The 17353-nt window shown below is 35.2% G+C and overlaps 1 protein-coding gene across 8 annotated transcripts; it reads left to right on the top strand.

Annotated features, from left to right (window-relative positions):
* The first annotated feature begins 210 nt into the window (after window positions 1–210).
* Window positions 211–7565, top strand: LOC148853327 (calcium-dependent mitochondrial ATP-magnesium/phosphate carrier protein 2-like). Of its 8 annotated transcripts, none has more exons than XM_088941722.1 (6): window positions 211–711; window positions 1224–1721; window positions 2541–3326; window positions 3454–3544; window positions 3623–4077; window positions 6982–7565. In XM_088941722.1, exons 2-5 carry the CDS (start codon window positions 1259–1261, stop codon window positions 3813–3815), a joined length of 1533 nt encoding a protein of 510 aa, XP_088797848.1. In that variant the 5' UTR covers window positions 211–711; window positions 1224–1258; the 3' UTR covers window positions 3816–4077; window positions 6982–7565. The 8 variants fall into 8 exon arrangements, with proteins under 8 accessions (XP_088797848.1, XP_088797841.1, XP_088797849.1 ...); XM_088941715.1 differs by having other exon boundaries at window positions 3623–4084; XM_088941723.1 differs by lacking the exon at window positions 6982–7565 and adding an exon at window positions 4210–4582.
* The last annotated feature ends 9788 nt before the right edge of the window (window positions 7566–17353 follow it).

Raw genomic sequence — 17353 nt, 5'->3', positions numbered from 1 at the left:
GCATGATTTTTGGTTTTTCAGTGCAAAAACAACTGCCACATCAGTGCTGAGGTGGCAATTGTTCTCGTTTTGAGGAGAAACACAATCACGTGTATTCGAGAATACTCAATACTCCCCAAGTCAATAAAAATTAAAAATAATGAAAATCAAAATAATTTAGTCCTTGAGAAAAAATCAAATATAAATAAGTTCGAGAATTTCACTTGGTTCAGCGCAAACTCACGCTACACCACATATCCAATAAGAATATGCGACCAACAAAATTTTTTTTATTCTTTTTTACAGATTCTTCTTTTTCAGTTTTTCTCTCTCTCTCTCTCTCACAAGTCTCAGCTTTGATTGCGATTACGAGCGTACATGCATGCTGTTCCATCAAACACCAATCTCTCATGGCCACGTTCTTGTTATCTGACCTTGCCGGAGATCCCCTTTCTCCCGGCCGTGCCTCTCGGCAGAGCTCGTCGTAAGATGATCTGAAGTTCAACCTTTCTCGACCGGCACGTGGGGCTTCTGCTTTAATTCCTCCATACATCTATCATTTTCTCTTTCTTGTCCCCACGGCACTTAAGTCCGGCGATTTCCTGTCAGAACATGTCAATTGTCGTCAGATTCCGCTGACGCTACTCTTACACATTATTGAAGTTTCTGGTGACATTCCTCGGGCGTTCTTTCTTTGCGTTATGGTTGCGCCTTTTCTTTCCCGAACATCAGGTCAGAACTCAAGAAACCCAATCAAATTGCTTTCGTTTTGTTTGTGTTGAATTCTTCGATTCAATTCTGCTTGGACCTGAAAGGGTTTACATTTGTCCTCCGACGAAATTAGGTCTTTTTTCCTTTGTCATTTCCTTCCATCTGTTACTCATTTTGATGGAATCACTTTGAGGATTATAATCTGTTCCGCCCTGGAAATCTTTAAATCTTCCAATCCCTTCTTTGTGCTTTTAGTCGAATTCTTTCTCTTCATTTACATCTGGGTTTGGAATTTGGAAATGACAAATGGATAGAATGAAGATCATCTGAATTTTCAGATTTGATTAGGCCTCTTTTCTTTTTATCTCAAGCGGCTTCAAAATTGGTTAATTCGTCTTCTTTAATGCCGTTAAGGCTCGTAATTTTGGCTTGGAAGAGTTCCATGTCGGTTCTATCTTTCTATTTTATGCTATTCGATTTGGATCTCGAACTTCAACTTCGTCGTTGAAAACTGAGAACTTCACAAAAATCAGGTTTTGTTCTCTTCTTTGAGGGGGAGTTTTGAGGAATGTCGGGGGCGGGACAGGCAGTCAAACACGTAGATTTTTCAAAAATGGAGACGAAGAAGACATCTGAAGATGAACAGCGTTCAGGTTGTTGCAATCCTGTCAAGACGTCAGGGCCTGTGTCCATGGATCATGTCCTTCTAGCACTGCGTGAAACCAAGGAAGAGAGGGAGCTGAGGATCCGCAGTCTTTTTAATTTCTTCGATGCTGCGAATGTCGGATATTTGGACTATGTACAGATTGAGGCAGGCCTTTCTGCACTACAGATACCTGCGGAATATAAATACGGAAAGGATCTTTTAAAAGTCTGTGATGCAAATAGAGATGGCCGGGTTGATTACCAAGAGTTCCGACGGTATATGGATGACAAGGAACTTGAGCTTTATCGCATCTTTCAGGCCATTGATGTTGAGCATAATGGTTGCATTCTACCAGAAGAGCTCTGGGACGCCCTTGTCAGAGCAGGTATTCCATATTTTCTATTTTATACTAATTCTTTCTTGACCTTTTTTTTTCTCTTGTTACCCTGCAAAAAGTAGTCATTTGTATAAATAGATACTGTTAAAGCAGTTATTAGTGGGTACTTCTTACCCATTTGGAGAAAATTCACCCGCAGGCTTTCGTTCTTCTACCAACTATCATCATGATCAAAGTACAATAAGCACCCAAGAAGAGAAACAATCTTCCCCGGTATCTTATTATTATCAGTCACAACAGTTGCTATTTGTCTTAGCATTTAATTTGATATTGATGGCAACTCTTGCTAAGAGCCAAGGACTAGTGGCAGGTATTGCAATGCCGCAGAAACTAAAAGCAGGGAAGAGATTGTTTTACAATTTCTGTAACATTAACTGTGTTAGTGGGAGAGAGAAACGAGCCAAATCAACCTAAAACCCATGTTTATTTCTTTTAAAAGGGAGCATCCAGAAGAAATAGTTAAATCTATATATTACACTTTTATATGGTCAATCTTGGGATCTGATTCATGGATTTTCTCCTGCTTAAAATAAATTACACATTTCTTATCTATGGTCTAATCTTTTAGCAGATGAACCGCATTGTGGACAACAGTTGATGCAGAAAAGGATGTGTTTTTGTACAATTTCAGGAGTGTTTTACTGTATTACTGCCTGCTGATATTTTTGAGCCTTACTAAACTAGCTTCACCCAAGGGGTTCCAATTGTGGTTTTAGCCATTTATGACTTGCCAGTTATATGTGCAGTATTTCCTTTTTCAGTCAGTTTGTTTTCCTCCTATAAGCCATGGCAGTTTCTCTTCTGCAGGGATTGAAATTGATGATGAAGAACTTGCCCGTTTTGTGGAACATGTGGACAAGGATAACAATGGAATTATAACATTTGAAGAATGGAGAGATTTCCTTCTACTCTATCCCCATGAGGCTACCATTGAGAACATTTATCATTACCTGGAGAGGGTATGCCTTGTAGATATTGGGGAGCAGGCTGCTATTCCAGAAGGCATCAGCAAGCATGTCCATGCAAGCAAATATTTAATAGCAGGAGGTGTTGCAGGAGCAACATCCCGTACTGCAACGGCTCCACTTGATCGCCTAAAGGTGGTTTTGCAAGTCCAGACAAAATGTACTCGCCTTATGCCTGCCATAAAGGACATATGGCGGGAAGGTGGCTTTCTTGGATTTTTCCGAGGGAATGGACTAAATGTTCTGAAGGTAGCACCTGAAAGTGCTATAAGGTTTTACACTTATGAAATGCTGAAGAATTTGATTGTCAATGCTAAAGGGGAGGATAAAGGTGATATTGGTACTTCTGGGCGCCTTGTTGCTGGTGGTATTGCGGGTGCTGTTGCACAGACTGCTATTTACCCAATGGATCTTGTAAAAACTCGATTGCAGACTTATGCTTGTGAAGGTGGAAAAGTTCCTAAACTTCGAGCTTTGACGAAAGACATATGGATTCAAGAGGGACCTCGAGCCTTCTATAGAGGTGTTGTCCCATCTCTTCTTGGAATTATTCCTTATGCAGGCATAGACCTTGCCGCATATGAGACCTTGAAAGATATGTCAAGAACATATATTCTCCACGATAATGGTAAATCTTTCATATAGCTTTTACTTATATTTTGCTTTTTTCCCCTTTCCTCACTTTCTCTCTCCTAGTGCCATGGCATTGCTTTTAGAATTTCATACTTTATCCTAAATGTTTATATTTTCCATAGAACCTGGCCCTCTTGTACAACTTGGATGTGGGACAATTTCAGGAGCTCTTGGAGCAACATGTGTTTACCCATTACAGGTCATCAGAACAAGGTAAGTTTTCAGTTTTCAATGTATTTTTAACATTGAGGTTACCATTTGCTGAGTCTAATATTTACTATTTGTTTTCAGAATGCAAGCTCAGCGGTCTAATGCAACTGCTGCTTACAAAGGAATGTCAGATGTATTTTGGAGAACCTTCAAGCATGAAGGTTTTAGAGGATTCTACAAAGGAATCTTTCCAAATCTGCTCAAGGTTGTGCCATCTGCAAGCATTACATATCTTGTTTATGAAACCATGAAAAAGAGTCTTGATCTTGAGTAGTGTAAGGATGGCTTTTCCTGATGGCTACCGTGATTGAGAAAGCTGGCTTCAGAGTTGATAATGATGGTGGTAGTGAAACCGATGGTGATGATAACAAGAAAAATGTTATTAATGGGGTAGGCAATGGGATTGTTTCAGTTAATATGACAAGATGATACTCCCCCTTTCACAATACAAGGTGCATTATTGTATAGTCAAAGTTTTTGCAATCATGTTTGAACTAACTACAGAGTTTCCTCAAGTTATGACACCTGACTTCCAGGTACTAGGTATGGTTCTCTTTCTTAAAGATTTTTTTCTTCACTCCTTTTTTTACGTGTGCCAGAATTGCTCCAAGATGAATTTAGTGATGGTACAGTTGTTCATGCTATTTGTTTTGCTTCTCTGAGTTCAGGTTATGTATATGAATCATTGGCGCTTTTCTCCGAGTACACATAAAAGAGCTTGCAATGCAGACAGACCCTTTTCTTCTGGCTTTGCTTACTAATGCATGGGATCTTATGTGATGGTTTATATTGGGAAAATAGCATAGACATAGGTTTGATAAGAATTTTTTGAGGAGAATCCAAAAAATTTTTTGTAATGTCTAAATATTTATATATAGATACAAAGGAGGGCTGGGCCACAGCCCCAAAAAGACTTGTGTCAAAAGGCCTCTTCAGGATATGGCTCTGTTTAGCAAAATGTATGGGTGTTTTCATATGCATCATCACTGCAAAAAGATGTTATAGTTGAATTACATAATGTGAAAAAAAGTTAATTGTTTAGACTTGGGCATAGTTTATGTAGTTTTTTCTTTGACATCCATGTACTGCATTTGAGCATTTTGTTTCGCTAATGTGGATAATGAATTTTTGTTTACGTGCATGTGTGCCATATTTATCTCTTTGCATCTGATCTAGTGAAGTAGTGACTACAATCCTCTGCTCATTTTATGGTTAACGTTTACAGTTGCTTTTTGAGCAACTAGAATCCTTGCTGGCATTGATGGCACAATGAGGAAAAATGAGGGAACCATCTTGCTCTTTTTTCCCCAGGGTCAGTGGTTATTGATGATTTATACAGATCCAGGATCCTTCCCTACTCCAAGGACTTAAAGCTTTTTTTGGGGTGGTTCAAGAGGATTATGGTGGGATGATTTCTCAAATTTTTTTGCTTTATTGGGGGTAAGATCACTCTAGTGGGTTTTAGGGAACGAGTCATGTTGCTTTCAAAAGACTAGATCTTTGGTGTCCAGATAGGACATTACATTTGACTTGTTCCCTAGGTTACCCTGTTTGTAAGTGGTGGATGCTGTCTTTCCTGTTGATGACATTTTTTGTTAGTAACTAGATTGAAGAACTTAATTACAATCCTTTCAATGAGGAAAGTTAGGCTTCATACCTTCTACAAAAATTTAACAAAATGTAGACAACATCACATCTATATTGCTTTAGTTTCAGGTTGGCAAAGAAGTTCCCCAGTACAAATCAGATCTATTCACTTCTTTTTGTTTTCTTTATAGGTGTTTATATCTGCTAGGTCAGCTTTCTGATATCCCTCTTTCTTTTTCCCTTTTTTTTCGCTATGCATAACAGGAATGAATCTCCTTTTTATGAATTTCCAGCCATTTTCGTTTCTTGTATTTTCTTAATGATAGACTTCAGGATTTTCCAGTTAAACATTTCTAAGTTGTCTGGTGTAATTTTGGTTTTGTAGCTTCTAATGTAAAGGATATTCTGCGAACACTGGTGTGTGAAGTGAACTGGGCTACATAACCAATCATGAGTGAACATGCCAGTGTTCCATAGCCTGGTTCACATTCTTGTGTTTGCAGCAGATCCCTGTCCGCTTCCATTGCTTAGTTTTTCTGTTTACTTTATATTTTGCATAATATGATTCATTTCATATTCTCTGTTTTTTTCTGCTATGTTTGGTACATGTCCCAAAACCAAAAGAATGGATTCAATTCAAAACTGGAGTTCAAGTATACTTGGTGACTTTAGAGCCAACTTGTGAGTTGAAACTGGAAACAATCATAGACATGCAAATACATATATTGGGTGTTCGTATATGTACACGTACCATATTTAGTGATAAGTTTTAAATATAAGGGGGTTTCTATTTGGGTCATATACTGACCAATCAAAAAAAGGTAGGTCATTGGCCTTCCCTAAATGTCCTAGGAATCTTAACATGTGGCGAATTATTAGAGAACAAAAAAGGAGTCATCGAGCTCCTCTCCCCACTCTTTATTTGTGGAAAAAATAGCCCAAAACACTTTCTAATTTTTGCAAAATAAGTCCACTTAATTTTATATCATAGTTAAAAAATTAAAACTTTATGTTTATAATATGGTCTTGTGGGCATCTTGTTTTTCTAGTTCAAGAACTTATAACAAATGGTGTCTCAGTTGGTAGGATCTCTGGCTCATTGTAGCAGACCTGGGATCAAATCCAGTTGCAACCAGGATTGGGGATGAAAAGGATGGGGAATGGGTTACCCCTGTTGTGTAGTCCCATAAAGCAAAAATAAAAAGGAATAATTTAGACTTATTTAAAATATTTCAAGAATCAAAATAGAATAGAAACTAGAAAGATTAGCTCAAGGAAGAGAGACTAGAGAGAAAATTTGAGAAGAGGAAACTGATATAGGCCTATGTGCTCACACACACACACACACATTCTCTGGATTGAGAATATCATAAATACCCCTTCTGTTATTTCAATGAATAAAACAGCAAATACTAAACAGAACAAAACATAATAACTAAAAACCAAACCAAGATTGTCAACAAAGTGTTAATCTCTCATAAAATATTGAATTGAACTTTCAAATACTCTAATTCCTTCAAGTCGACTAAGGCAACTAATGAGTTGACTTGATGAATTTTCAAACACTGGTTTGGTATATCTGGATGTTTCCCTTCCCTTTTGAAAATCTTAGAAATTTGAATATACTGATTTGGGTTTTCTTATTCGGTGTTAATGTGTTATGGTATAAACATATGCAGGCTAATTGATTGCATCCTAGATTCTGTACATGATAGAAGAGTCATGGTTTTAGCTTCTTGATCATCCTAATTCATTATTTGGTTTCACTGTATTGGAGTATATAAAAGTTAAGTTTATTAAATTTCAGGTTTTCCTGCCTTAATTATTTTGGTGAAATCTTAATCCTTGTGCAGTTGCAGATGATCGAATCAGTAGATTTAGAAGTTCTTTTGCAGGGACAAAATTGGATTGTCCTGACTAGTGAGGGCATTCACTTGAGCTCATCAAATACTCTTCTACACCATTAGTTTATGATAAGTTGATCACACGGGGAGTTGGAGGAAAAAATGGAACAGGCTTTCACTAACATTCTTATTATGCAGCTCAACCTGATAAATTGTGGCGGCAAACAAAATTATATATGTTCTTTTGGAGTTAGTTATTAGCATGTTGATTTTGAAGCCTTTTTCCTCTCAACTTAATGCCTTTCTCTGTTCTGCGTGCGTTGTAAACCATTTGGCAGCCACTGTTGATTAAATAACTAGCCATGAGCCAGAGCCAGAGCCAGACCAATTTGCATTAATTGGACAACTTTACAAACGGTAAGGAGGTCAAAATGTGAAGGTATGCGAATTGTAAAAAGTGATTGTTTAGAAGCAATTAAAAGGTCAAACCATTTGTTTGGTTACAAAACCTTGTAGTTGGCTTCAAGAATACTTGTTCCTACAAAAAATAAATAAATAAATCCATATGAAGGGGGAGATTCATTTCAGTTTAATTAATATTATAGAATTGGGATTCAAGCCAAAATTAGATTCTAGCGAGAATTTTAAGCGTTTGGTTCAGATGTTACATGCATATTCTATATATAGGGAAAATTAGAAATACTCTGCCCTATCCTATGTTTACCACTAGTCGTCTCCCTCTCTCTCTCTCTCTCTCTACTCTGTTGTCGGCCCCTTGGGTTCTATTCAATCTCTTGACAATTTTCTTTACTTCTTAATCTAACCTTATAAGTTACAATCTCTCTCCAAATCAAACAAACACTAGCTCAAACTTTGATAGACTAGACTACATAGGGAAAGAAAAGGAAAGAAACTCAACGAGGTGCAGGTGGGTCTTTTACTTTTGTTTATACAACGTGATGGACCTCGAACTGGATGTGGATTGTAGAAGCAAATATCCATTGTGATGTCATTAGGTGAATTGAATTCGGATAATTCGAATAGTTAATTGGTTGAAATTGGTTATGTTCTGATTCGATTCGATAAATATTCGAATTCAACCTATTATTTAATTATTATATATAATATATAAAATATGTTATATAATTTATATATAATAATTAAGTTATATAAATAATTTATATATTTTATATCAATAAAATATTTATTAATTATTAATTAATCGAATTCGAATTGAATCGGATATTCAAATATTTAATCGGATTTAAATTTGGATATTAATTTTTAATATCCATTAGATATCGAATTTTCTAATCGGATTCAAATTTAGATATTGCATGATCTAATTCAAATTCAATCCATTTACACCCCTAGATGTCATTGGCCACAATCCTAACCGCTTTTAATAGTTCTACTTTGTGTGCAAAATAATGCAATCGAATTATTATATTGACGTTGTTACTGTTCCTATGCCAGTCTGCCTTAATCCCAAGTTATTTCCAGGTGTGGTACAGTTGAAATATTTGTTGGTTGTAAGTTGTGATCCGTAAAGATGATGATGTGAGTTTTCAACCCCATTCCATTATAAATCGGGTTACTCGTGTTGATGGCTTTTATCTACCAATTACTTATGCACAAGGAAAAAACATGTGCACTACCAAGTTTCATTTGGGTCTGTCTGGGTGCTAAGGCTACTGGCCACGTATATCCCTAACCCGCCCGATTCTATATATTGGGCTGGCTGTTGGTATGTTCCATCCCTCATCGTAACTCGCAATGTTAACGGACAATGGGCTGGTTTCGAATTGGTCTAGCCCAAAATGTTTATTTTTATTTTTTGTGTGCTAAAGCTAACCAGAATGCAAATTCAATCTCAATCAAACCACCTCCTGACCTATTAAATGTCTCCTAACTAAAATGAAGGGCAAATTTCTTAAATTATCAGCTAATTCATATGAAATATCCTCTTGCCCTTGGGGCTTGGTCTTAAAATCCTACTGTTCATTCTCCCCTTTCTCAACGCATCCTCTTCTCCGATTCTTTCTCATTCTCTCACTCTATTTATCTCTCTATCATCCTCTCTCGGTCACCCATTTCTTTCTCCCTCCCCTGTTATCATCTCTACCCGCCACCGCTGCTGTAACTTCAGCGGTGGTTTTCTTCTTCCTCTCTCATTCGTTACCCCTGCCGTGGGTCACCATTGTAAACTTCCTTTTCTCACGATTCAAGAACAACCCATCCCCAGATCTATTGCAGAAGTTCACCCATCTCGTTTCCGCCCCTCGATGAATCCTTGCTTGCAGGCATGCTAAGACATCTTCACGACATGTATACCAGAAGGCCCAAAAGTATTTCGGGAGTGGGCATCCTCCTCCAGTAGGTTCCATGCTTATCTAGTGCTGGATTTGATAACCAGTCTTTAATATCATCCTCTTCTTTTGGTCTGTGCATAGATGCCAGAAGTTCATTCACCCGCAACCTCCGTATTCCTAATTCTCCATATGCCAAGTTTTTTCAGAGAGCTAGAACCAATTCGGTTTTTGGGTTTTCCATTGATGGTCATTTGTAGAAACAACAACAATGAATAGAATGTCAAAAATCAAAATTGATCAAAGAATTGCCAAGGGACTTGTTGACGTTTTCCAATTATGGTCATTTGCAGAATGCCGTAGATTATTGATGAGGACAGATTTGACCCTCCAATGACATCATGACATATGGCATCTTGGAACAGTTAGTTGACACGTAGACACCACCTAAGCAATGACTTGGAGTCCCAGATTGTGGTTTCTTTTCGCCCAGACCTGGCGACCTGCCTTCACCGCCAACCTGGCGACCTCGACCACAACTCAGGTCAGCTAGAAGCACCTCATCCAGGGCCGACCTACAGCACCTCGTCACTGGCCGAAGTGGCCTCGATGCAAGGAGCGACCTCCCTTGAGGGTGTGCCGGCCTGACTGAGGTCCAAGTGGCGACATGCGATACGTGCTTGCCGACAAATTCGACATGCGATACGTCCAAGGATTTCGGACCGATTAGGCACAATCTCACGGAAATCTCGGATGCGGTGCGTGAGGCCCACACTGAACAACGCCTATATAAAAGCACCAACCCCAAAGACCTAGAGAGGAGATTGCAACATTATCATTTGGAGATTTCAAGTGGTGCTTAAACACATAAATACTTCCTACCCTCTGTATGATTAAGACGACAAATCCTTTGAACATTTACTTTTCAAATGCCCATTAGCAAAGCAAGTTTGGTTTGGTGCGGACATTGCTATCCATTCCGATGTAACCACTAGGATGAGTATTAATGATTGGTTCGCAAACTGGATAAAGCTTTGAAAATCAAGGCTCATCATTGATATTGATTTACTAAAAATCATATATTTTCTATGGCATATCTTGATTGCATGAAATGCTTTAGTATTCAATAACAGCCCATGGAATCATCATATGATTATCTAGTGCGCCACTGGGAAAGTATTAGGTTTTCCATTTTCATGAGATTTTCTCACATCATCTTAGAAGGTGATAATGAAATAGTTATTAAGATCTTGTTAGAGGAAAACTCTCATCTTCCTTAGAGTATTTTTTTTTACTCTAATATTTAGTTGCAGGAGTCTCCTCAATCACCTTGATGGTTCATAGTTACTTTCACTCAAGATCCGGTAACCAGATAGCTCACTACTTAGTTAAATTTGCTCTTACTTGTCAATTTCCTCAAACCTGTTCCTTGCTCTTGAGTTTAACTCTTGTATGTTGAACAAGAATGTAATTGAGATTTGAAAGTTGAATGAAAGCGCCTAATGACTTTAAAAAAAGACAACAATTCTTTCGAGTTTGGTCAAACTCTATTGTAATTTTATTTTATTTTTGGTTGCTCGTGGATGTTGACAGGGATTATCTTGTAGCCATGTTGTATTAATGGGATTCACATGCTCGGAAATTCCCACGTCAGATCAGATGTCGAAAAGGTAAAGATTGAAAAACAACAAAAAGGAGGAAAAAAAGCGAAGGCGACATATTTGTTCTTTTCTCACTCTACTATATATTTTTTTTCAAGTAGTAGAAACTCGAGAGTTGACTCGAAGTAAACGGATGTTAGATTTAAACAAATGAATGAATAGGCAAGCGTGTAGAAATAATCCTCGAAATAATAGGTTAATAATATCCATCAAGCTAGTCCTAAATCTCTAATCATTTTTGTGTTACGCTAATATCTTGTAGAAAAAATGGCTTCTTTTTTCTTTTATCATGCATTCAACATAGCTTTTCTACAATCATGTTGTCCAAAATTCAAATGGATAAATGACTAATTACATAAGACAAAGATGAAGAATGAAAATGAAAGATATATATATCAAGTAATGGGCACAAGTTAATTTATTAGAAGAAATTTTTTGCAAGGTTTTTGTTTAAGTTTAAAAAAGAGGTTGGATAGGCCGGATGGGTAGGGGCTAATTTGTGTGTACACCCATTTGGATTTTGTTGGGAATACTTCATTATCATGAACTCTTCCACATTTCTAACGTTTACTAATTTCTATTAATCCAATAGACGTAAATAAGGCTGAGTTTGGAAAGAATGTAAAAATACAAATATATGCAGTGCAAGTATAAAATATACAAGGTTTTTCACTGTATATATTTATATTTACAGTCTCTTTCCCAAACCGAGTCCCAAGGGTTCATATCAAAATTGTATAGTTTTGGCCTTTTTCCCAATAAATATACATTTGATACCTTTGAATGGAAAGAGAAAAGTATGTGGTTACAAGGTACCCATCTCGTCCACTCGTCCAGCAACCAAACAATAACATATTTATCATTTCTTTGATAAGTGGGATATATAAGATTTGTCTCTCTCTCTTTGTCGTCTCTCCCTCATTTCGACGTGGTTTCATGACTTCATCCATGTGATAGATGATGTGGTCCACCGTCCAGTCGTCCACCATCTAGCAGATAGCAGGAGTTAAAAAGTTAAAAGGCTCTTCCCTAAGACCCTAACTTATAATGGTTCCCCCCTAGCTATTCACTAAGTCCTAACATTAATCTTGTATATTACATCCATCCGGAGTCCGGACATTAATCTTGTATATTACATCCATCCGGAGTCCGGACATTAATCCCAGAGCGTCTCAGATTAGACTGACTAGCTTAGTACGTACTACACATCTCTAATTTCTTCCTAATATTCTATGAAAATTTATCAAAAAAAAAGAAAAGAAAAGAAACTCAGTGCATGTGATATGTTATTTGTGCAGGGCATGGCTGTATATGTCGGGATGTTATACATGCATAGCCACATGAGGATGTGGAGATGTCATTTTCTCATTTAATGTTTACTTTAGACTTCATTCATTGGTTATCTTTATTTTATAATGCCAACTCACATTCATGCATATATATATATTTATAAAACAACCCAATTCATCATATTGATTAATCATTTAATTATATATATATAAATAGGTAATGAAATTGAAACTTGAATCTTGTACATCTAATATATCCTATTAATTGTTCTTTAAAACCCAATCCCAAGGTTGAACCACTTTGTCAGCAAAATGAGTCAGTGGTTCATCTGTCGTCGTCATTGGTGCAATTTGTATTGTTATTATCACAAAAAAAAAAAAAAAAGTTCTAAAAAATTTAACAATACAAAGGAAGGCGGGTAGGCAATCCATTATTGAATGAATTAATCAGACGGCCGGTCAGTTTGATTCAATCATTCATGTCAATAGGTTGTTGATGATCGATCAAGTGAAGTCAATAGTTAGAGGTTGACCCAAATCAGGATTTTGACTAAGTCGCTGATGAGTCACTGGCTCCACAGCTGAAAACCGTGATGGTACTGTACTCCTTATTATCTCATCCTTGGCAAGATTAATTCATGGTGAATTTGGCAAATTGCAGAGGAATTCACGCACCAAAAAAAGTTGGCCTGAAGATGATTAATTAGATGTACATAAAATAGCTAGGAAGGTTGAAAGATCATTAATGGAAAGCGATATCTCTGGTTAGTTTCTTTAAATTAAAAAAAAAAAAATCATTGTTTGATCAAAATGAACTTTAAAAATCCAATGTATCAGTACTAGTTGTAATTGTCCTGCAAAACCATGGTTGATTAGGGGGTTGCAACTTGGATAGATACAGGTTGGGATATTTTGTCAAAATTAATTTGAATAGGCCCCACCTAAAAAATCTGGTTCAAAACTCAAATATTGCAATTGTAAATACTTCAAATTGGGAACCCTAGCTTGTAGGACAATGTGTGGTAATCTTATGAGGTAGCTAACCTAAACCTAAACTATAAAATTGCAATCAAATTGGAAAGCATTATTAGCACTTTGGTATATATATGATAAAAATTTGATATTGACAAGTTCGTATTTAATGTATTTTTGGGAATATGAGTTTTGTAGAAAAAAAAAATGTATGCAATACATAAAACAAAAGTAAAATACATGCATATCCATGTATAATGCACTTTAGGTTCAGGTTGGAAGGAGTATATATATATATAATACAAAATATAAGGTTTTGTGCTCTATTTCTATTTGTACTCCTTCCAAATTGAACCTTTAAAAAGAGTATAAATACAAATATGCATGGTATAAATACATACAAAATATAAGTTTTGGCACTGCACAAATTTGTATTTGTTCTCTTTCCAAATTGAGCCTTAAAATGAAAATTTTGTTATGCCAAATTTATGAATAACCTTTTTTTTCCAAATTATTTGCTTTTACAAATCATTCATGACTTTTTACTACAGCTCAGTTTGGAAGGAGTACAAATGCAAATGCAAATATGTAGAGTGCAAAACGTTATATTTTATATTATTTTGTATGTATTTACACTGTACATATTTGTATTTGTATTCTTTCCAAACTGAGCATTCCCTGATTTTGGCTAACAACCCTTTAATTACCTTGGTAATTTGGAGAATATTTTCTTTATATTTTTCCAAATATATTTTACATGTTATATATCTTATAAAAATGGCAATTTTAAACATGTCAAATGAAATTGAAATTATTATTTATAATTTCCCGGTTCCCCTTGACCCCCTTTTCCACCAAAGTGTTGGTTGTGAGATTCGATTCCACGTCAATACTGGAACAAACCAACTAACACACCAACAAGTCAGCCCTCAGTTGGTTAAGGCTTTTATTATCTGGTGCATGAATCCACGTCTTCTAGATAATATAAGTTATCATAAATAAAACTTGATTTAATCTCTTAAATCAAATAAAAAAACTTAATTTAAATTTATCATATGCACTACGGGTGCCAAACAAAATACACCATAACAACATCTAGTTTTTAAACAAAGAAAAGAAACTCATATTTTTCATAATCGTTATTAGCCGATTAGATATAATACCTTTTCTTTTTTATGGCTATTCTTTTCTTAAATAATTAAACTGTTAAAGACCGTTTAAATTGTTGATGGATATAAGATAGTAGAATTTGTAGTTTTTCCAACCATAATCTGTTTACATGAATCTTGTTTGGCCATTTCATTCTATTTCTGCCATAGCTAATGTTAAAGCAATTCATCAAAATCCATGACCAAACAAACCAACTTGATTGATGCATCCCATCCCTCTAGGTAGGGATGCAAACGGATTGGATTGGATTTGAAGGGTATATTCTAATCCAATCTGATCCGATCTAGAGATCTGCTCAGATATGATAGGATTCGATCTAAACTGGAATCCTATCGGACCTTCATATATGATTTGATCCAACTTATTTTTTTAATTAATAAAATATTAAAAGAAAAATAAAATATACCAATTTAAATAAAGATAAAACAAAAAATATAAGTATTTTTTAATTATGTTCATCATACATATACATGTTTTTATAATAAAATAATATAACAAATTTATAAAAATATAATATAAATAATATATTTATAAATGAATAAATAACACACACACGCACACACACACACACACACACACACACACACACACACACACACACACACATATATATATATATATATATATATATATATATATATATAACGCATCAGATCGGATCTTCTCGAATCATATAGGGGGTGATCTGAATCCAATTCGATCCGAAGATTCGACCAGGTGTGGTCCAAATTCGACCAAATAAGATTGGATCTCCGATCCATTTGCATCCCTACCTTTGGGCTTGGGAGAGGCAGGAAAAGGACATATGGATCAAAAAAGGAATCGGTATGATCCTTCATATCATGGACATATATCCTTAGGATTCTCAACACTTAATGGGTTTCAAAACATTTTATAACGTGTGTCAAACACTCTTGTCTTTTCTATGAACTAGTAATTAAGCACATGCGTTGCACGTGAGAAAATTTTCTTTATATTAATTACTTGAATTTTAGATATACCATAGTTAAGATATAAATTGAAAATTAACAAAAGTAACAATATGGTTAAAAATAAACATAAATATTTATTACTCAATTATGACATCATGGGTTTCTTTGAAATGTTGGATCGTTGACCCATATCTAAAAAAAGAATATAGCTTTGCTTTTGGATTAGTTTTAAATTAGGGAAAATTATAGTCGGAGCTGGATGTACATTTAAAATTAGGTTACAAGTTGGTCCATAAACCAACAAAACTATGACAACCGGCTTTACATTTCAAATTATAAAAGTCGTTGCCATGTCATCAGAGGCTTATGTGGCTATTGCCAACATGGGACTCTTAATCCATGTTGGACACAACAAAAAAGCTTATACTGAAATTGCCCTGTAATGTTGGGTGATTGGAAAAAAAAAAAAGGTTTTTTACTTTCTCTCTCTCTCTCTCTCTCTCTCTCTCTCTCTCTCTCTCTCTCTCACACACACACACACACACACACACACACACACTCACATTCATTTTTATTTGCTCAACGACTATGTGATTTGAAAATAAATAAAAATGGTTTTTGGTTTCTGTATTTACGTTCTCTATATCAATTTCTATCATTCTCTCTCTCTACCTATCGTTCTCCCTTAATCTTTCTCATTTGATTTCTCAGTCGATTTCTCATTACCCCTTGATTTTTATCGTTCTCCCTCAGTTTTTCTCCCGCTCCCTCTCTCATTTTTTTAATTTTCTTACATACTTATATGGTATTAATCAGACTGTATAAAAGAAAATGATACCAACTTGGTATGGTTCAAAAATTATTACTCCAATTTAATAAAAATTTACAAAAATCTCTTGGCTATGAAATTTACACCAACTAGAAAACAATAGAGATTGAGGGAGAAGGAGATATTGACCAAGAGGGAGAGTGAGGGAGAAGAATGAGAAAGATTGAGGGAGAACAATAGAGAGAGAGAGAGGGAATGAGAGATAGGGGTGTTTTGATTTGGCTACAGATCAAAGATGAGAGAGTGGGAGAGATAGAGAAAGTGGGAGACTAAGAGATGACTATGAGAGTGAGAGAAGGGAGGGAGATCAAGAGACGGAGGGAGTGGAAGAGAAACTAAGAATCTATTTTTGGGATAGGTTTTTTGTTGTGTCCAACATGGACTAAGAGTCCCATATTGGCAACAACCACATAAGCCTCTGATGACATGGCGAGAGTTTTTATAATTTGAAATGTAGAACCGGTTGTAAGAGTTTTGTTGGTTTTTGGACCAAACTACAACCTAATTTTAAATATACAACCAACTTTGACTATGATTTTCCCTTTAAATTATATATTTCATTTACATTATATAAAATATTTTTTACTTATCACACTTAAATTTTGTTTGTCTATAGTATCATTTGACTCAAACCACTAACCCACCATGTAAAAATAAAAATTGTATGATTTCTAGGTTAACATTAAATTTTGTATTACATTTCCATCATTGATAAAATTTTTTCTTATGCATAAAACTTATTTTTGTTCAATGTAATGAATGTACAATATTAGATATGTGCCCTATATTTTAGTTTTTATAAATATATAACATTCGATATGTACCCAAAATTTTTTCTATCTTTTTTTTTTTATTTTTGTGATTCTTTGTATTTTCTATTATTAAAAAATTTATTATTTGACTATGACATCATTTCATTTCTAGGTAGCTTTTGAATTTGGCATTCCATTTTCATCATTATAAAAATATTTCTTACATTTCATAGTTATTTATTTTAATTTTTATTATTTAATTATGGAATTATTTATTAATCCATTTGACCCCAAATGGTCGAATTGCTTATCCACCACTAGGAGGGAAGAAAATGGTTTTGTTTTGAAATTGCTTTTCAATATATTTATTTTTATACTATTAAAATTAATATTATGGATTTAAAAAGAATTCAATAATGAGAAAAAATATATCTTAAATATATGATTTAATTAGAGAGAATAGGAAA

The sequence above is a fragment of the Nelumbo lutea genome, chromosome 4 (assembly GCF_056320005.1).
Source record: "Nelumbo lutea isolate HS-2025 chromosome 4, American lotus-T2T, whole genome shotgun sequence".
NCBI classification, from domain to species: Eukaryota; Viridiplantae; Streptophyta; class Magnoliopsida; order Proteales; family Nelumbonaceae; genus Nelumbo; species Nelumbo lutea.
This window is presented reverse-complemented; position numbering and strand designations above follow the sequence as displayed.